Source organism: Mus caroli, unplaced genomic scaffold, assembly GCF_978045245.1.
Source record: "Mus caroli unplaced genomic scaffold, Mus_caroli_1 scaffold_13, whole genome shotgun sequence".
NCBI classification, from domain to species: Eukaryota; Metazoa; Chordata; class Mammalia; order Rodentia; family Muridae; genus Mus; species Mus caroli.
The window spans coordinates 42,533,730-42,555,482 of NW_028227268.1; the positions used below are offsets into that span (position 1 = coordinate 42,533,730).

General features: G+C 39.9%; 1 protein-coding gene across 2 annotated transcripts in view; it reads right to left on the bottom strand.

The window, feature by feature from the left end:
* Atad5 (ATPase family AAA domain containing 5) overlaps positions 1 to 21,753 on the bottom strand; it is a 47,340-nt gene that overhangs the window by 12,420 nt on the left and 13,167 nt on the right. Inside the window, exons 6-17 of one of the 2 annotated variants that reach the window (XM_029483899.2) lie at positions 20,524 to 20,605; positions 17,398 to 17,582; positions 14,945 to 15,099; positions 14,039 to 14,198; positions 13,421 to 13,609; positions 11,962 to 12,058; positions 10,795 to 10,874; positions 10,411 to 10,550; positions 9,316 to 9,466; positions 4,627 to 4,803; positions 4,162 to 4,298; positions 2,711 to 2,804 (exon numbers count right to left, since the gene is read on the bottom strand). In XM_029483899.2, coding sequence (XP_029339759.1) covers positions 2,711 to 2,804; positions 4,162 to 4,298; positions 4,627 to 4,803; positions 9,316 to 9,466; positions 10,411 to 10,550; positions 10,795 to 10,874; positions 11,962 to 12,058; positions 13,421 to 13,609; positions 14,039 to 14,198; positions 14,945 to 15,099; positions 17,398 to 17,582; positions 20,524 to 20,605 — 1,647 coding nt within the window. Of the gene's footprint in view, positions 1 to 2,710; positions 2,805 to 4,161; positions 4,299 to 4,626; positions 4,804 to 9,315; positions 9,467 to 10,410; positions 10,551 to 10,785; positions 10,875 to 11,961; positions 12,059 to 13,420; positions 13,610 to 14,038; positions 14,199 to 14,944; positions 15,100 to 17,397; positions 17,583 to 20,523; positions 20,606 to 21,753 lie in introns of both variants that reach the window. The other variant, XM_021177374.3, reaches the window with a different exon arrangement.

Here is a 21,753-nt window from a genome sequence, read left to right on the forward strand (position 1 = left end):
ACCTACTCTTTTGATCTACAGGAGGACATTTTAATGAAGCTATCACCTAACCTATGATTATTAAGGTTTTCATATTTTTAAGTAATTGAAGAACTGGGGATGTAGCTCCTTGGTAAGGAATAGGCCTAGCATCAAAACAAAGAAAGAAGACATGGAGGATAACATCCACCAGAAATGAACCAGCACAGCAGTTAGCCTTTTGAATAGTTGCAAAGTTTACTTTTCTTTTGTTGTTAAGACAAGATCTAGCTGTGTAGTAGTACTTAATCCTCTGACATAAGCCTCCACAGTGAGGGGATTATAGGCATCCTTTACCACATCCAGTCTAGTATCTTTTTTCTTATAGGAGTAATCAGGTGGCTTAGTGGGTGGAGTTGTTTGCTGCCAAGCCTGACAACCTGAGTTCAATCCCCAGGACCTGCTTGATAGAAGGAGAAAACCAATTACCAGACGGGGTCCTCTAATCTCCATATATGCTCTGTTCCACAGGTTTTATGGCCCATATGTGTAGATATAGGTAATAAATAATAAAAACATCTTTAAAAATTATGGCCAAGTATGTTGGTGGACACTTATAATGCCATCAGTCTGAGCAAAGAGGATTCAAGAGTTCTAGACCATCTCAAACAACAATAAAAAACTATATGGATTTTTAAAGTGAAACATCCAGTTCTCATACCCAAGGTAGACAGAATTCTGTGACTCTGATGAAGACTTACTTTAACTAAACATGAAACAAATCTCCTTGGAGTTTTATCATGGGATGAAGAAGTGCTAATAAATTCAATTAAGGATCTGCGGGGAACCAGGAGGTAGCTCATCCCTGTAAATGGAGGATGAGGAAGGATATCTCCTTGAGGTTAAAGCTAGCCGGGCTAAAGAATAAGACTAGAATACAGACACACACACACACACACACACACACACACACACACACACGCTCTGTTGGTTGTCTAATTATAGGTCTGACAAAAAAACAAGAAAAGGACTTGTTTTGTTTTGAAGATAGGATTTCTCTGCACAGCCCTGGCTGTCCTGGAACTCACTATGTAGACCAGATTACCTCAAACTCACCTCCCTCTGCCTCTGCCTCCCTCCACAATCACTGCTCCACTATATAAAATATATATATATATATATATATATATATATATATATATATATATATATTATGTGTGTATTATAGTTTAGTGACACAGTCATCCAAAGTAGTATACATTTTTAAATAGCCACTGCTATACTCATATATACTGAATTTTATAACTACTAACAAGGGCTGGGAGTAAATACAAATATGAACAATTCTTACTTGAAAGAAAGTAGCTTCCACAGAGCATTGTGGTGCACACCTTTAATCTCAACACTTAGAAGGCAGAGTCAGGTGGATCTCTGTGAGTTCAAGGCTAGCCTGGTCTACAAAGCAAGTTCCAAGACAGCCAGGGCTGTTACACAGAGAAACCCTGTCTTGAAAAACAAAACAAAACAAAACAAATAAATAAGCTAGCTTCCAAGGGCTGGAGAGAGAGTTCAATTGGTTAATAGCTTTTCTTGCTCTTACAGAGAACCTCAATTAGGTTCTCAGCACCTTCTTGGTGGCTTGCAGTCACACATAACTACAGTTCTAGGGATCTGCTGCTCTCTTCTGACTGCTGTGGGCACCATGCACATGGTACAGTCAAAACACTCATATACACATTGTAAAAATAAATCTAGGGGCTAGAAATATGTCTCAGTGGTTAAGAGCACAGGCTGCTTTTAAAAAAGAATTCTAGAAAAAGAATTTTTCAAGTGACTTTTTCTGGAGGGTTGGTGCGGAGGATCCTATCCAGAGCTTTGCGTGTGGTCACTGGGCTCAATGCCTGTGTGTTTCTATTGTTTACAAGGCAGGGTCTTGCTATGAGGTGTGTGTATGCCTATGTGTGTTTCTTCTATTTTCAAAGCAGGATCTTGATACAGTGTCCAGCTAGCTTTAAAGATCTCAGCTTCCTGCCTCTGCTTAAGTGTGATTAGCTCCGACTAAGACTGGGAGAGGCTTTGGCTATGTAGCACTAGCTGACCTGTAATTCATTACAGACATTAGGCCAGCCTCAAATTTGTGGGGATTCTCCTTCCTCCGCCTTGTGAGTACTGAATACAAACATGTGTGCCATCATACTAGTTTTTTTGGTTTGTTTGGTTTGGTTTTTTTAGGGTGGAGTTAAATTTATTTATTTTTGTGTTTGAGTGTTTTGCCTATAAGTATGTCTGTAATCCATGTGAGTGCCTGGTGCCTGAGGAGAACAGAAGAGGACATTGGATCTCCTAGAATTTGAGTTACAGATAATTAGTTGTATGCTACCATGTGGTTGCTGAGAACTGAACCCAGGTTCTCTGTAAGAACAAGTGCTCTTAACCACTAACCCATCCTTCCAGGAACTCCATTTGTTTTAAAACGTTACTTATAATTCTTGTGTGTTCTGTGTGCATGATATCTGTATGTGGGTACATAAGCATGTATGTAACAGGGCAACCCTGGGGAACTGGGTTTCCCTTTCTATCTTTCTGTGCGATTCTCAGGCATCAAACTCTGGTCAACAGATTTGTCCGGTAGGTTTTACCTGCTGAGCTCTCTCCAGGCCATACCCTGCCTCGCTCACCTGATGTCTGAAGTCAGTAGCTCTTCCAAAATATTTCAGCAAAACTAAACAGTACTGAAATTATTTTTACATACCACTTGTCGTGAGAATTACTGGTCGTTTAGTTGTTGCCATGAAGGTTTTGACTGCATTCAAAAACCCAGCATCTTCGTCAAAAATGACATCAACCTACAAACCATTTATTAGAATATTAATATAGTAGGAGCAACAATATACTCACTTAGATCAGTTATGGATCTGAGTAGATATACTATGTCAAAGCCAACATAGATCTTTGTTGTTGTTGTTGCTGTTTTTTCGTTTTTTGTGTTTTATAGGGTTTCTCGGTGTAGCTCTGGCTGGCCTGACACTTACTCTGTAAACTGGCCTTGAACTCAGAGATCTGCCTGTCTCTACCTCCTGATTGCCTGGATTAAAGGTATTCACCACTACTGCCTGGAGAAAAGTTTGTCTCATTCCATAAAGAAACCTTTAAGATGGTCACATAGTAAACATTAAAACTAAAAATAAAACCAAGATTGAGTCATATTTATAGTTGTTAATAATCAGTATCCTTAGCCAGGCGGTAGTGGCGCATGCCTTTAATCCCAGCACTTGGGAGGCAGAGGCAGGCGGATTTCTGAGTTTGGGGCCAGCCTGGTCTACAAAGTGAGTTCCAGGACAGCCAGGGCTACACAGAGAAACCCTGTCTCGAAAACAAACAAACAAACAAACAAAAAATCAGTATCCTTGAAATATGTTGATCTTAGAATTATTCTAGACAAGGATAGAGATAATTTAGTGGTTAAGAGCACTGGCTGCTCTTGCTAAGGATCTGAGTTTGATTCCCAGCATCAACATGGTAGTAGCTCATAAGCACCTGTAACTCCAGTTCCAGGTGATCTAATACCCTCCTCTGCCTTCCAAGGGTGCTGTACACACATAGTGCACAGACATACAGGCAGGCATAACATCCACATATATAAAATAATACAGAGAAAATGCTTTTTAATTACCGTTCTTTATAAAAAATATTATTCTAAAGATAAGTATTCTTGGATTTCTTAGCTATCTTAAAATTTCTTTTACGAAGCACACAGTAGGGGGCTGGAGAGATGGCTCAGTGGTTAAGAGCATCTACTGCTCTTCTGAAGGTTCTGAGTTCAAATCCCAGAAAACAACATGGTGGCTAACAACCATCCGTAATGAGATCTGACGCCCTCTTCTGGTGCATCTGAAGACAGCTACAGTGTACTTATGTATAATAATAAAGAAATCTTAAAAAAAAAAAAAAGCACAGTAGCCGGGCGTGGTGGTGCACCCCTTTAGTCCTAGCACTCAGGAGGCAGAGGCAGGCGGATTTCTGAGTTCAAGGCCAGCCTGGTCTACAAAGTGAGTTCCAGGACAGCCAGGGCTACACAGAGAAACCCTGTCTCGAAAAACCAAGAAAAAAAAAAAAAAAGAAGGAAAGAAGAAAGCAGCAGCACACAGTAACCTTTAAACGTTCCCTCCATGACACGTCCTGAACACACCCCTGCCCGCCTACCTCCTCAAAGAGAATGAGTGATGTCGCCTTCTTCCTGTTGGATTCTTCAGCTCCAACATCTTTAATATGTGAATTATTTGCATTGGTTGATTTAGTCTGAATAAGTTGCCTCTGTTCCAAAGAAGAATTTTTGACTCCTGCATTAATACAATGTTAATATTTTAGGTAACACTCACTGGTTTTGCTTTTTTAGACAAGGTCTCACTGTGTAGATCAGGCTGGCCTTGAATTTGTAGGGAACTACCTGTAGCCTCCACCTCCGGAGTTCTGGAATTAAGGGTATGCACTACCATACCTGCCCAAACTGCTAAAAAGACACTAGGTATACCCACAAACTGAACTCCAATAACAAACTTTACTCAATAGTGATGCTTCTATATTTAGAACTATTAGCACAGGAATCCAGGGAATCCATTCCCAGTTTTATACATCAAGGCTAATTTATTTTATTAACTTCTGCTTTACCTTTATCATTTCCCATGAGTGCTCCTACGTCTTCATTACTTTTGGATTTGGAGGACACTTTAAAGTAATTTGCCAAAGTTTTAGGAAGAAGTGCTCGCTTCTGCCCACTTGTCTTTGGTGACGATGGAGGAAGCTTCCTTGGTGATGTAACAACTTTCCCCGGGGAGTTTAACTTTTCTATGAAAAACAAACTGCATTTAACAACATTCTAAAATTACACTGATGGCCAGATAAAGTCATCTGTAGTTTATTTCTACTCTTACATGAGAATAACCAAAGGCAGACATTTTCTTTCATTCTTATATGTAAATGCTCAACACAGACATTAGCATATTGTTCGATTTATTCTAAGAGAATGACAGAACAAAGAAGCTAGTTGGAAAACATGCTCTTTTCCAAAGTTACATACTTTTCTTTGATTGGCTCCAACAGTCTTTCTAAGGTACTCAGATAGACTCAAACTTTTTTTTTTTTTTCGTTTTTCGAGACAGGGTTTCTCTGTATAGCCCTGGCTGTCCTGGAACTCAGAAATCCGCCTGGCTCTGCTTCCCGAGTACTGGGATTAAAGGCATGAGCCACCATACCAGGCTGACTCAAACTTTTGAGGTGTGGAGCCTCAGACCCATGGGAAAATGGCACCCTGGTCCCCAGGCTCAGAGTGATGGTAAAGCCTCTTATCCGTGTGTAGATGTTGATAATATGTGCAGAAAAAGTCTGTCATAGCCTCCCACTCCCCATATTTACAGTTTGAAGAACGATCCTACTTAGAAGAGTGAAACCTGCCTCCTTTTGTTATCTGTATGTAATAACCCCATCTCTGGTTGCAGCTGTATACAGTAACCCTGCCTCTCTGTTCAACTGTATTTAATAAACCTGCTGAGATTCTGAGGTGTTAGGGTTTCTCCATCAAAGAGTCCAGTCCACCTGAGCCCAGCTTTTCTCTATGTATTTAAATTTTTTCTTTATTCTCTCACCTCTCCAGTCAGTTCCATTCTTGGAGCCAGGCCAGACCTGGCAATCCTCTCTACTTCTGCCTTCTAAGTACAGGTATACACCAAATGTCCAGCGTAAATACATAATTTTGAAATAACATTCGCAATTCCTCCAGTTATATTTTTTCTATAGCTGCTTGAAATCAGAAGATACTGGAGAAAAAACAAGTAATGGCATATCCTGGCCTCTATAATACATCATTATTACATGTGAACAGTGTGTATTTAGAAAGATATTCTGGAGGATGGATACAAAGTCAGAACATAAAGGGATGATCTCTACTCTCCTGCAGCGTGAGGCCTTCCATCCTTATCTCAGTTCGGACAGTCTTAATTAAGCAGTAGAGCAGTATCTTCCGTGGTAGCCACCCTATTCACATAATTCCATAACTGAGCCTTGTTCAATTGTCTGCTCTATATCCATGGATCATATCCTATCACTTACATATTGGAGGTGTTCAGTAAACACAATGACAATTGTGAGTTTAAAATAGTTATTCTCCCTATAAATTTATTTACAAATCACCAGGCCATTCTGGGGCTGGAAAGAAGCCTCAGAGTTAAGAGCACGTGTTCCTTTTGCAAAGCACTTCGGTTCAATTCCTAGCACCATATTGGGAGTTCAATAGCTCACAACTATAGAACTCCAGTACCAGAGGATCCAATACCTTCTTCTGGTCTCTGTGGGAACTAGGCACAAGCATGGTACATACACGCAATCAAAAACATAGGTAAGAGATGTAAAACCTTAGTTAAAACATTTGTTTATAATGAATAAACAGCGGAAATACTACTTTATTTTTAGTTTTCCATTTTTGAAACAGGCAAAGGATTACTAATTTTAAAAATTATATACTACTGTTTTGATACCCAAGTCCCCTTAGATAGGGTCTCATGAAACCCAGACTGTCCTTGAACTAGAGGCACAGCCACAGATAACCTTGAGCTGCTGTACTGGGATTAGAGGCATCACTATCACTGTATTCTAGGTAAGCATTCTATCCACTATACCATAAGTCTGACTGCTTCTTTGCCTTTATAAGTTTCTCACTTTGCAACCAAAGCTAGCTTTGAACTCATGGCAGCCCTCCATCTCAGTCTCCTATGCGCTCATATTTCAGGTATGAGCTACCATACCTGGCATTATGTGCTACCTTTAATTTCAAGATACTCACATTGAAATTAAAAAAATAACTTCCAAAACAAGAATCACCTCCAGCCAACCCTAAGATTAGGGCTATCTGCACACTAGAAAGGCAGGAGATCCAGTGATTCCAGAGGCCAATCAAAAAACCTACAGACCAACTGAAACAGTTCCCTGCCAGCCAGAGGGGAATATGTAACCACCAGAGGAAAATTCTGCTTCTAGGCAAGATAAAAGCATCTGAGACTGGATTTAATTTTCCATGTAAAACAATAAATAACAATAAAAAGCTGACATCCTGTATGAAATACTTAAGTTGTTGGCTGCCACCCAACAAAGGACAATCCTTGAGGGACAAGACATGAAGAACAGCTAATCTTGAAGACTGCCCAGCTTATTGCTTTGAAAGAATTCCTAAGCTTCAGTGGGAAAGGAAACAAGTCCTACGAAGACTACTGCAGGGAATAAGAGAACACACAAGTTGAGATAGCTGTGCAGAGAGCTTGGAAATCTGCAGAACCATCTTATCTTCTGCCAAGTCTAAAATTAAGTACTCATGAGGAAGGAGCCATGGGAAACAAATCTCGAGACACACGGAAATCTAGGAATGGCAAATTCATCCCTTTTTTATTTAGATTTTTGTTTTCTTTCAGAGATAGGCTCTCATTATGTAGCCCTGGATGGCCTAGAACTCACTATTTAAACCAAGCTGACCTCAAACTCATAGTGGTCCACGTGCCTCCCAAGTGCTGGAATTAAAAGCATGTGCCACCTTGCCTGACTGAATTCAATCTTTTGACTAGACAGACCAACCAATATCATTGCTGCGAGACTAGCAAGGGTGTTCAGGTACAGTATTATAGAGAGAAGCAGAATCAGCCCAAGTCTAAATGCTGCTATGATATTGGCTAATATAGCAGACCTGAAACAACCAAACAAATCAGAACAAAGGTCAAGTTAAAGCAGACAGAAATACCCAGGATCTAACAAGATAAACTGTACAAAGTCTGACAGGCAATTGAAAGTATCAGGCATTCAGGCTGGAGAGATGGCTCAGTGGTCAGGAGAACTTATAGCTTTCCTAGGGGACCTATGAGCATCAGTTCCCGGCACCCACATCAGGCAATTCACAGCTGCCTGTACCTCCAATTCCAGGATCAAATACTTTCTGGCATCTGTGAGCTCTACATGCAAAAGGTGCACACAAACCCATGTGGACACACACCCAACACCTACAGGAACAGCAGAATATACTCCCTAAGACAGGAAAAGCTGAAAACTAACTCAGAAACTACACAGATGACAGATATATAGACAAGAATAACAAAATAGCTATAACCATAGTCTGTGTGATCAGATATTTACAGGAAAATGGGGCATGTGATAACTGGAAACACAGGATAAAAGAAGACCCACATGAAACTTCTGAAAATGAAAACAATGCTGGACAGCACACACCATGAGCATCTTAGATATTGCAGAGCACGTCCACAAACTTGAATATATAGCAATAACTATTCAAATCAAATAAAAGAGAAAAGGACTGAGAAACAGAGGAATCACCTGTGAGTAGAGACACATTCTCTACTAGACAGAGATGATGGCTGGCCGCATAGTGTTTACTAAAGATGTGACAGAGTGAGCCAGAATGAAAATACTTGAACTCATTCATCAATTCCTTGACGTGCATCAGGTTTTCTTTCATAGTATCATAGGGAGAACAAGCCTACCTACTTCAGTATTCTAGTCACACAATAGAATATAAATCTATTAGAGCCCATAACCAGTGACTGATAAGAAATGCAGGGAAGGAAAATATGGCAACTGATAACATAAGAATACATAAGAGGGGGCCAGAGAGATGGCTCAGTGGTTAAGAGAACTGATTGGTCCTCCAGAGGTCCTGAGTTCAATTCCCAGCAACCACATGGTGGCTCACAACCATCTGTAATGGAATCTGAAGCCCTCTTCTGGTGTGTCTGAAGACAGTACACTGTAGTGTACTCGAAAGAAAGAAAGAAAGAAAGAAAGAAAGAAAGAAAGAAAGAAAGAAAGAAAGAAAGAAAGAAAGAAAGAAAGAAAACAGTAAGAAGCCAAATCCATAGTATGACAAGGGCTCAGTTCTTCAATATAAAAATGACAGGAATAGAAAAGGTAGGGACTTGATAGAGAGGTTAAAGAAACCCAAGAAGCAAGAACTAGTCAAGTGTGAAACGTGGGCCTTGTTTGGATACTGATTGGAACAAACCATATAAAATCACAAACAACTGAAATCAGACTGTTTTTTTTTAGCAAGGAACAAGCTTCACTTTTAGGTTTGATTATACTATTGCTATGTTTTTTAAAAAGCCCTTAGTGTTTAGAACACCTAAGAATGGTGTTGATGTTAGAGTCTATGGCCTTCGGATTTATTTTACTTCAAAATAGCCTGAGGAACAAAAGTGTGTTTATGTGCAGAAAAATAGAAAAAATAATTGTAGATGCTTATGAGAATTATTCTCTCAAGATTTGATTTTCAAAACATTACTATAGCCTAAGTAATGGATTACTTACTTGGTGACTTGCCAATGTTGTAGTTATTAAAGAAACAGGGTTTTTGTGAGTTTACACCTTGCTTATCTACTTGATGGGACTGGGTAGCTTCCTTCAGCTGAGACAGGATTTGCCTACCACTTCGCTGGGAAGAGGCATTCACTTCAAATATCTAAAAGAATATATATATATATATATTTAAAAGACAGAAATAGATTTTTTTCTTTCTTTCCTTTCTTGTTCTTGAGACAAGATCTCATACCGTAGCCTAGGCTGTACACAAATGCACAGCAGTTCTCCTGCCTCAGCCCTCAGCTTTCCAACTGCTAGGATTGCAAGTGTGAACCATCATGCTTACATCCTGCTTCTTTGCACACTGAGTGCATGTGGAAGCCAGAGGATGACCTTGGGTGTATTCCTCTATCTACAACCACCCTGGTTTTTAAAGAGGGGCCTTTTATTTTATCTTAAAGATTTATTCATATATTATATGTAAGTACATGGTAGCTGTCTTTAGACACACCAGAAGAGGGCATCAGATCTCATTACAGATGGTTGTGAGCCACCATGTGGTTGCTGGGAATTGTACTCAGGACCTCCAGAAGAGCAGTCAGTGCTCTTACCAGCTGAGCCATCTCTCCAGCCCAAGAAGGAGCCTTTTATCCATGTGTCGTGATGCACATGGTGATGCACACTTGTAATCCAAGCACCCAAAACGGCAGGACAGGCCAATCTCCAGGCTAGGCTAGCTTACCATCAACCAAACAAGGACACAAACAACAGTCTTTGGGTGAACCTCGTATTCATGATTGGTGAGGTCCACTTGTAAACTCAAGAAAAATGCCTGACTTGGCTTTCTCAGCCCCAGGACAGCAGATATGCACCACCTGGCAGCACTCATGCAGGTGCTGGGCAATCTGAACTCAGTCCACAAGCACTTTTCCAACTGAGTTATTTCCCCATCCCCCTGTTCTCTTTTTTGAAACAAGGCTTCATTAACACAGGCTGGCCTTGGGTCTGTGCTCTTCTAGTTTAATGCTAAGACTACAGGCACACTGGCAGGTTTATTTTTCAGTTCAGTTCTTACATTAACATTTACTGTAGCTAACTACTAACCTTAAACCCGAGCTCCTGAGCACAAGCATACACGGCAGCAGTTTTTCCCACTCCCGTTGGTCCTGTTATAAGAACAGTGTTGCAAAGACGATTCTCTTCATCATCTGAACTGCCTTTAAAGTCCGTGCTATCCGATAAATCTGAAAAAGTATCCAAATACAAATGAAATGATCAACTACTTAGGCAGCACTTTTACCTCATGAGACAGCAACTAAATCCTACAAATTTCTTGCACATAAATACTATAAAGTGAATTCACAAAAAGTAAAAAAGTCAAACATGAATATACCAATCTTTTACTAAATTTATGTGAATTTTAGCTAAACCAACTCTAAAATGTTCAATGAAATTTTAAAAATTAAAAAAAAAACTAACCCAAAATACCTTCCTCTTTTTCATCTCTCTTTCCTTTCAAATTATGTCTTTCTTCTAGTTCAGCTCTTCTTTTCCAGTCCTTCAACCAACTGTCATAAAAGAAATGTGTTAATAGAAACAATCTAAAGTAGAGGGCTGTGTTGTAGCTCAGCTGGAAGAACACCTGTCCTGAAAGCTCAAATGCTGTGGTCTATAACTAGCACCAAATAAACAGGGTGTGCTGTGCACTTATGATTCCCACACTGTAATTCCACAACTCAGGAGGATCACAGTGTATTTGCAATATGTGTGGTTGAGGAAGTCAGAGACTAACATTGAGGAGTTGGCTATCACCTTCTACCATGTGGGTTCAGGAATGGAATTCAGGTTGTCAGGCAACTTAACGCCCGCCCCCAGCCATCATAATGATCCTCCCTCCTGATTTATTTTTTTGAGACAGGGTTTGGCTAAGTTGCCTAGACTGACCTTGAACTCACAGTATTCTCTTCCCTGGCCTCCCATGTACTAGGATTACAGTATATCATAATACCTAGTCCTGGAAAGGCAATTTTGTGAGTCTGAGGCCAGCCCAGTCTATAGAGATAGTTCTAGGGCAGTAAAGGCTACAAAAAGAAACCCAATCTCAAACAAACAAACAAAAAACAAAAAGAAAAAGAAGCGTATCATGCAGCCCAGGCTAGCCTTAAACTTTGTAGTTCAAATTGGCATTTAACTCCTGGTCTTCCTGCATCCATCTCTAGACTGCTGGGATTACAGGTGCCACATGACCAGCAGATATAATCTTATCTGAAAGTTTTATGAGACAGTTTCAATAGTGTAAGCTCTAATAAATAGAAATTTTAAAAAGCTAGCTGCTGGTGGCTGGCTCACACCTTTAATCCCAACATTTGGAGGGGGGACGGGGAACAGAGGCACGCCAATCTCTGAGCTGAAGGCCAACTCAGTCTACAGAGTGAGTTCCAGGACATCCAGAGCTACACAGTGAAACCCAGTCTTGAAAAACCAAAATAAATAAATAAATAAATCAAATAAGAGAATGTTTTTACTTGAAATTATTTTCCAAAAAGACTTTCCATGTAATACTACTATTATTTTTAGTTTCTAAATAAATTTTAGTCTAAATACCAAAACTAAGTTTATAAACTATGTCTTAATTCCTTTACAAGTTCTACCAACCTATATAACTTTTTGACAGCTAACTCATTGCCTATGAGTTCATTCGAATTCTGAGGCTGGTACTTTTCTGTCCAAAGCATGTCTTCAGTTCCAGAATCTAAAGAAACAATAAGTAAACACATTAACATATTACACATTCCTTGACATAAGCAAACATTCTTAGATATTTAGATTATTATAGATGCAATCAAAGATATGAATAGAAAGATTTATTTATAAAATACAAAAATGTTTTTAAACTTTTCATTTAAAATGTATCACACCAAACTCAAATTACTTTAAACAAAACCAAAAACCAATCACACAGCTTTAATCTCAGCACTTGGGAGGCAGAGGCATGTAGATCTCTGAATGAGGCTAGTCTAGTCTACATAGTGAATTCCAGGCCAGCCCATTCTATACAGTGAGAGCCTATATTAAAAAATAAACAAACAAATAAATTAGAAAAAAATTTAAAAACTAACTATTATAAATACCGATTTATACCGAGGCTAGAGAGATGACTCAGCGGTTAAGAGCACTGACTGCTCTTCCAGAGGTCCTGAGTTCAATTCCCAGCATCCACATGGTGGCTCACAACCATCTGTCATGGCCTCTGATGCCCTCTTCTAGTGTGTCTGAAGACAGCTACAGTGTACTCATATACATAAATAATTCTTTTAAAAAAGAGTAATATGCGTACATTAAAACTTTATAACTATATTTTAAATTACCATGTTTAATAATAGGAACCATGAGACAAACAAGCTAAAGAACAAAGTTCTGATTTTATGACGTCAATCTGAGTAAAGAGAAAAGGATACCCCTCTACCAAAGACTGATAAGAAGCCAATTCTCTCCAAACTATCATGCCAGCCAAACAAAATGAAAATCTGAATGGAATTTATACAGGTAAGAAACTGACACTATACTTAAGGAAGACAGTTCATAAAAATATTCCTCATGCTGGGCAGTGGTCGCACAAGCCTTTAATCTCAGCACTCAGGAGGCAGAGGCAGGCGGATTTCTGAGCCAAGAAGAGTGTTGTTTAAAAAGAAGGAGGGGGCAAGAGAGAATGAAAGCTTAGGAGTTCACAATGTGACTTAGTAGGCAGAATATCTGCCTAGCATACACAAAGGTCTGGGTTCACTTTCCAGCACCATGCATAACATGGTATGGTAATGCATGCTTAGAGTTCTGGCACTTGGTAGGTGAAGGCAAGAGGCTCAAAGGTTATCTTTGTTTGAGATCAGCCTGGACTACATAAGACTATCTCAAAATGGAGGCAGGCAGGGAAGATGGAGAGATTAAAAATAAACTATCAAGAGTTCTAAGATAAGAGAGGAAAAACTTCAATTAGCCAGGAAAGGACAGTGCTGTCATCATCTACTGTCAGAATATCATTGTCTACTGCTTCTCTCTCGACTCTACATGTTACTGTGATCGGTTCAGTTTTTCCCTGAGATATTTAAAAGTATACCTCTGGAAGGATCTAGATTTGTACAAGAAGAGCTGATTCTTTTGTCAAGGTCTTTTGACCTCCCCTTTATCTCTTCCAGGCTCACTGAATATTCATTTTGTCTCTTTCTTTTTGACTTCTGATTTCCCGTTGCCACTTGTTTCCTTTTGGTTTCTTTTTGACTGACATCAGGCTGTAGTTGTGGACTTGCTGTTTTGGGATTAGAGGAATGTATGTGCTTACTTATCAACAGAAACAATCTTCAATACCCAATAATCTTCCTATCACTCTCAAATATCCTATTAGTCGTACAACATAAAAATGAAAAGTTAAGAATCAAATATTACATCAGCCAGAGATCTTAATATGTAGACTGCCTTCTATACGGATGAGTTGTAATAACGTCATTTAACAAGTTATTAATGAATGATTAGCATTTTAACAGAACTAGATCTGCCTGGGTTGGGAATCCATGCAAACTGGAAGGACCAACCACTGCATCGCACTGCTAAACAGTCTCCCTTGCCAACTGGCAGCAAAGTTCTATCTGTGCCATTCATTTCTAAGAGTCAAAGGCCGGTTTTCATCTTTTCAAAACTCAAATGTAAACATAAATGACAATGATTGATTGTCACTAACCTTGTTTAACATGACCCTCACAAAGTACCTGGTGTTCAATTCGTTTTTTAAGAAGCAAGGGAAAATATTTTCCCAAAGAAAATTCTGGATTTGAGCACTTTATTTCCTCCAGCAAAAGGTTTCTTACTTCTTTAGTAAAGTCCTTCCTTGTCCTCATCATCTGCAATGGAGAACAAAATGTACAATAACCATCCGTTGCCAGCCGGGCAGTAGTAGCGCACGCCTATAATCCTAGCACTTGGGAGGCAAAGACAGGCAGATTTCTGAGTCTGAGGCCAGCCTGGTCTACAGAGTGAGTTTCAGGACAGCCAGGGCTACACAGAGAAACCCTGTCTCAAAAACAAAAACAAACAAACAAACAAACCAACAAACCCTCCCTTGCCACATTGGTTGGCTCACAGCCACCTGTAACTTCAGTTCCAAAGCATCTCACCCACGCTTCTGGCCTCTGTGGGTAGGTGCACATAAACACACACATGCATTCAGGAATATACATACATAAACATAAAATAAAAAATGTCTACCTTTCAATTCTCCAATTCTACACACACACACATACACACACACACACACACACACACACACACACACACACACACACACACACGCACCGCTCCATTCCTTTTTTCATTATCTTCTTTCTTTCTTTCTTTTGATTTTTCAAGACAGGGTTTCTCTGTGTTGCCCTGGGTATCCTGGACCTTACTCCACTTACTCTGGGGCTGGCCTTAAACTCCGAGATCTGCTTGCCTTTGCTGGAATTAAAAGTGTGTGCCACCAGCCCCCAAGCTAGAATATTTATTTCAATTACACTTGTTTTTAACTGGAGAGTAGGAGGACCTCTAGCCTAGACAGTTGATGATCAGTGCTTTCCTATGAAAGCAGGGTGATTTATCTGGTACTTACCACAGCAGCAGGATTACTTCTTGGATTTGGATTCAAGGTGGAAAATTCACCAAAAGCAACAACACATTCTGAGAGATCTGTTACTTTAGTATTTAATTCCTTAAGTTCAGTTAACAGAGGACAAGAAGGTGGCTTCAAATGCCATAACCAATATTCTAAAGAAAAACAGAGCATACTAAGTTATATACTGAATCTACTTACTAAATATCAAACACACAAACATTAAAAGGCCCAACAAACCTTAATATGTAAGAGACCCTTAGTTCAATTCCCAGCACTAGCAAACAAACCAAAGCAGCTATACGGTTAAGACAAAAATACCAAACACCCAAGTGAATGCAGTGAACAAAATGCATAGCTCACCCACGTCACAGCTCGCCCACTTCATGCCTCACTCACAGCATTCGAGAAGCGAGAAAAGACTGAGACAACAAGGCTTGTCTAAGCTTCATAGTAAGAACCCCACCAAAAACGACTGATAAAAATTACCTCATCTTCTCTTTAATTTGTAAAAATGAGCAAACTCATATTTTTGAATATTTTAAAATCAACTTTGATATATAGGAGGAAAAATTAAAAAATCAAGGTACTATTCAGCATTCTGATTTAGAGTGTGTCTAAGGTTTTGATTTGCTTGTTTTGTTGTTATGTTGTTTGTTTTTAGACAGAGCCTCACTATGGAGCCCAGGCTGGGACTAAACTTGCTACCTCCCTCAGACTGGCCAAGAACTACAGATTCTCAAACGCAGCCTTCCAACAAACCCACACTGAATCATTACAATGGTACTCATCTTACATCCTTCCATCAGGGATGTAAGATGACAGAGGTAGAAGAATCTCTGTGCCTTCTTTGTCTGCTCTGTGTAGGAGCATCATCAGTAAACTTGAGTCCAGGGATTAGGAAAATAAGATAAAATATTCTTGTAATCATTAAAAGTATCATCAGAATGCTATAAAACCAAAAATCCTACCCCATTTTCTTCTTTTAAATTTGTATTTACTGCCAGGCAGCACTCAGAACGCAGAAGCAAGTGGATCTCTGAGTTCAAAGCCAGCCTAATATACATATCAAGTTCCAGGACAGCCAGGGCTATGCAGAGAAACCCACTTATTTTTTTGAAGATTTACTATACGTAAATACACTGTAGCTGCTTTCAGATACTCCATAAGAGGATGTCAGATCTCATTACAGATGGTTGTTAGCCACCATATGGTTGCTGGGATTTGAACTCAGGACCTGTGGAAGAGCAGTCAGCGCTCTTAACCGCTGAGCCATCTCTCCAGCCCCAAGAGAAACCCACTCTTGAGATACTACAACAATGACAAATTATTTATCTCTTTTTTTTTTTTTTTAAAGATTTATTTATTTATTATTATATGTAAGTACACTGTAGCTGTCTTCAGACACACCAGAAGAGGGCGTCAGATCTCATTACGGATGGTTGTGAGCCACCATGTGGTTGCTGGGATTTGAACTCTGGACCTTCGGAAGAGCAGTCGGGTGCTCTTACCCACTGAGCCATCTCACCAGCCCCTATTTATCTCTTTTTAAAGCCTTCTTTTTCCCTCCTTCCCTCCCTCTCTTCTTCCCTTCCTCCCTCCCTTCCTTCCTTCCAAACAGAGTCTCATAATGCCTTGAACTTGCTGTGTAGACCACACTGGCTTTTAATTCACAGAGATTCTCCTGTTTATACCTAGTAAGTGTTGGTACTATGATATTTTTGTGTGTGCACCTGAGTGTATATATATGTGTACCACATTTGTACTGTACTTATCAAGGACAGAAGAAGGTTTTTTTCTTCCTGAAAGCAAGAAACATAGATAGATCTCCCGGAACTGGAGTACAGGTGGTAATGAGCCCTTCATGTGGGTGCTGGGACTCAAACCCAGGTCCTCTGCAGGAGCAGTAAGTGCTCCTAACCACTCAACCATTTCTCCAACCCTTTATCTTTTTTAAAACAGAGTCTCACTATACAGCTCAGAAGGGCCTCAGTCTCCAGGTGTTTGGAGAGCAGGTGCATGCCACTACCCTTATGGCTTTTACCTTTCCGTGTGTGCAGAAGATCAAACCAATGGCTCCCATATGCAGGCAAGCATTCTATCAGCTAGGGACATCCCAAGATCCTTTTTTTTTTTTTTTAAAACAATGCATAGTATCAGATTAGTTCTAACAGGGTAAGCATAAATACTTAACCAGGGAGGGCCCCTGCCTATATCACAACACTTGGAGGGCTAATATAGAAGTACTGCTAAGTTTCAGGCCTAGGATAGATGCATAATCAAGGTCAGACAGGGCTACAGAATAAGAGACCCTGGCTCAAAAATAAATACATTTGAGGTGAGCCTGGTCTATGTAGTGCGTTCCAGGCTGTCCAAGCTACACAGAGACCCTGTCTAAATGAACACACACACACACACACACACACACACACACACACACTAAACAAACTTACCATCATCCTTCTGTTGTACATGAACAACCCTCTGGAAACTGGTACTCACTGCATTGTACACATCTAATGCAGCAGCTTTCTTTGCAATCTGACGTTTCAGTAAATCTGGCAAACCACTCATTAGAAAATCACGCTTTGCTTTAAATTGTACATCACAATCCTGAGTTTGTTCTGATGAATCTTGACTTTGAAGAAAATTATTTAAAAAGTAAAACCAAAAGTTATAAGCAACTGAAGGAATAACTACCCAAGTTCAATTCCCAGGAACCACAGCATGGGGGAGAGCCAACTCCCACAAACTACTGTCCAGTCTCCATATGCGAGCCTTGGCATGTGTGCACATGTAAATTATTAATTAGTTAATATAATAAAAATAATTAAATTAGCCAGGAATAGTGGAGCACACCCTTAATCCCAGCATTCAGGAGGCAAAGGCAAGTACAGCTCTGTGACTTTGAGGCCAGCTAAGTCTACTAAGTAAGTTCAAGGCAGCAGAACTGCACAGTAATACTATATCTTAAAATAAATAAATAAAGTAAAATTAAATTAAAAAATAAACTATTATTGCCAGTGAAGTAGCTTGCAGGTAAAGGTACTTGCTACCAAGACTAATGATCTGAGTTCAATCTCCAGGACTAACATGGGAGTAGGAAAAAACCCCAAACCTCTGCCCTCCACACACCCATACCCACACATAAGCAAGTGAATAAATGCAAAAGAATAGAGAATGAACCATCTAGACAGTGAGATGGCTTAGTGGGAAAGGCACTTGCCAAACAAGCCTGGTAACTTGAGTTCCATTCCCAAAGAGAACAAAGGGCCAATTACAATTTGCCAACATAGGCATACACATGCACAGACAAACAGACACACACACAATAAAAATGAAATCTAAAAAAACTTTTCAAAATTAAGCACACCCAATATATTAGCTGGTAAATTTCTCTTTTGCTTATCTACTCATGTTCATAAATTAAATGGAGACAAATATGTATACATTAAACAAACAAGTGTCTTAGCTAGGCAGTGGGGACCCATGCCTTTAATCCCAGCAGGCAGAGGCAGGCAGATCTCTGAGTTTGAGGCTAGCCTGGTCTACAGAGTGAGTTCTAGGACATCCAGGGCTATCCTAAGAAACCCCTTCTGGAAAAATCACCACCACCACAATAATAATAGTAATAAATAAAAAACAACAAAAAAAAAGTCTTTAAAAAAAAAGAGAAAAGAATCAAATTCACAGCCAGGTAGTGGTGGCATGTGCCTTTAACTCCAGTACTTGGGAGGCAGAGTTTAAGGCCAGCCTGGTCTGCCGAATTAGTTTCAAGACAGCCATGGCTGCACAAAGAAACCCTGTCTCAAAAAACAAAAAAATAAATGAGTCAAACTCAGACCTCAATGGGCAGTGGGGCTCCAACCTTAAATCCCAGCACTTGGGAGGCAGAGGCAGAGTGGTCTAAGACAGACAGGGCAACATGGAGAAACTCTGTCTCAAAAACAGCAAAAAACAAGGGGGCTGGAGAGATGGCTCAGTGGTTAAGAGCACTGACTGCTCTTCTAAAGGTTCTGAGTTCAACTCCCAACAACTACATGGTGGCTCACAATCATCTGTAATGGGATCTGATGCCCTCTTCTGGTGTGTCTGAAGACAGCTACAGTGTACATATAAAATAAAAAAAAAAAACAAATAAACAAACAAAAAAACAAATAGAAAAAGATTCAGAAAATAGGAGATGTGCTTTTCTACTGGTAGTGGAGGGAGCAGGGGTGATATAAAGGTAAAAATGTAGGGGAAGTTGTAGCTGAAGGTTAAGGGAAGTGGTACAAGGTATCAATGCATTTAGCATTTATCATCTTATACATATTGCTTCCTCAATTTATCTACTGAAAACCTAGAAGTACTGTCTACCCAGGAATGGTGAGCACAGAAAGCATGATTTCTGTACAGTTTCATAAGACAGAGTCAAGGAGTCAACAGCCCTTGGAGAAAAAGCTATTCTCTAGATGGTATGACTAGAAGGTGTACTCAAACAGTTAGTGACTGACATATAAGGACACAGGGTAAGCAGCTGTTTCCACTTGCTATAACAACCCCCCAAAACCTAGGTCATTTATAAAGAAAGCTTTATCATAGCTGTGTGTGGTGACACATGTCTGCAACTTTAACACTCTGGAAGAGGCAGGAGAATCAGGAGTTCAAGGACATCTTTGGCTACATAGTGAGTTCAAAGCCAGTCTATGCTACATGAAAATGTTTCAATAAAACAAACAAACAAACAAACAAACAAACAATCACATCTGGCATGATGGCTCGACAGGTAAAGTACTTGTTGCCACGCAAGCCTGGCAGCCTGAATTCAATCCCTGGAACTCACAGAAAGGTAGGAGACGACCTACTTCACAAAGCTGTACCCTGACTCAGGAGGCTGAATTTGAAGATGGAGGAAGTTAGCAAGACCCTGTCTCAAATAAAGGGCTGGAATATGGTTGAATGTCAGAGTGTTTATTAAGTAAGGACCTCTGTTCAATTTCCAGCACTGAGGAAAACACACACACACACGCACACATACACACGCACGCACCCGAGTCCCACAAAGATTTTTTTTTTTCCGAGACAGGGTTTCTCTGTGTAGCCCTGGCTGTCCTGGCACTCACTTTGTAGACCAGGCTGGCCTCGAACTCAGAAATCCACCTGCCTCTGCCTCAAGAGTGCTGGGATTAAAGGCATGCGCCACCACCGCCCGGCTTAAAATAAATAAATCTTAAAAAAAAATAAAAAAATAAAAAAAAATAAAAAGGTCCTCAGAGGGCTGGGGGTGTTGACTCAAGTGAGTAGAGCACCTGTTTTTGAAGTGTGGAGACTGGAGTTGGGATGCCATCGCCCACTTTACCCACTGCTGGGTAATGGAGGAAGACCCTGCCATCTGCCTCTGGTCTCCATTTACATATGCATGAGCACCTGCACACAAGTACATGTAAGCACAGACACCACAAAGAGGCATACACACACCACACATATATGCATATGAAAAAAAGGACTTCATATGCCCATTGACATCTAATTAAACAAATAAATACAACTTGTATTCCATAAAACATTCAATGTTTAAATATTTGTATTGGACTGACCTGCTTTCATCCAAATCAAAGACAGGAATGGCTGTTCTTTTGGTCCTTTTGGCAAGAAATAAAGGAGCAATTTTCATTTTTCCTTAGAAAAATCAATACTTGGATTAGTATTAAATGTTTACCATCTCCACTTACCTTCAATTGTTTTCAAAGTTATCTTTTAAATTTTTTAGAAATTTAACTTAATTATTAAAATGCTATATAATAATGTTTCATTAGCTTTGTAATATCAAATCCCCTGGGAAACTTTGATTTTTAACTATAGAATCCTATAATGCACATCTCAAAATTTTGCTCAGACGCTGGCTCAATAAATAAACACTGGTTTTCTTTTCTTTTTTGGTTTGTCTTTTCTTTTCTTTTTTTCTTTTTGGTTTTTCGAGACAGGGTTTCTCTGTGTAGCCCTAGCTGTCCTGGAACTCACTTTGTAGACCAGGTTGGCCTCGAGCTCAGAAATCCGCCTGCCTCTGCCTCCCAAGTGCTAGGATTAAAGGCGTGCGCCACCATTGTCCAGCAATAAATAAATACTTAAAAAACCAACAACGAAACCCCAGGGACTGTAGAGATAACTTTGTGGACAAAGCCTGACCGACACCCTGGGTTTTTATCCCTGAAGCTCATAAGATACAAGGTGGAAGGTGAAGACCCACACCTAAACTGTCTTGCACTCTCATATGGGAACATACAAATCAACCAATTAATAAATAAAGAAATGTTTTAAGGAGCACAGAAAAAATTGAAAGACATGTTTTAAAGCTGCTAAGTATATACATACAGAAGTACAATAATTTAAAGTATGTTCCCTGCCAGGCGGTGGTGGCGCACGCCTTTAATCCCAGCACTTGGGAGGCAGAGGCAGGCGGATTTCTGAGTTCGAGGCCAGCCTGGTCTACAAAGTGAGTGCCAGGACAGCCAGGGCTATACAGAGAAACCCTGTCTCGAAAAACAAAAAAAAAAAAACAAAAACAAATAAAGTATGTTCCCCCCCAAAAACTTAAAACATAAACAACATGCCCAATTTTTCTTTGAAAAACTTGATCAAAATTTTACTTATCAAAATGGAAATAATTAGACAGGCAAGGTGGCACACACCTATAATCCCAGCACCTGAAGGTAGAGGCAGGGAGTTGAGGTGTTCAAGGCCAGCCTCAATTATATAGTAAGTAGCCAGCCTGGTGTGATAGGAGATCCTGTCCCACAAAATATAACTGAGAACCCAGAAGCAGGCAG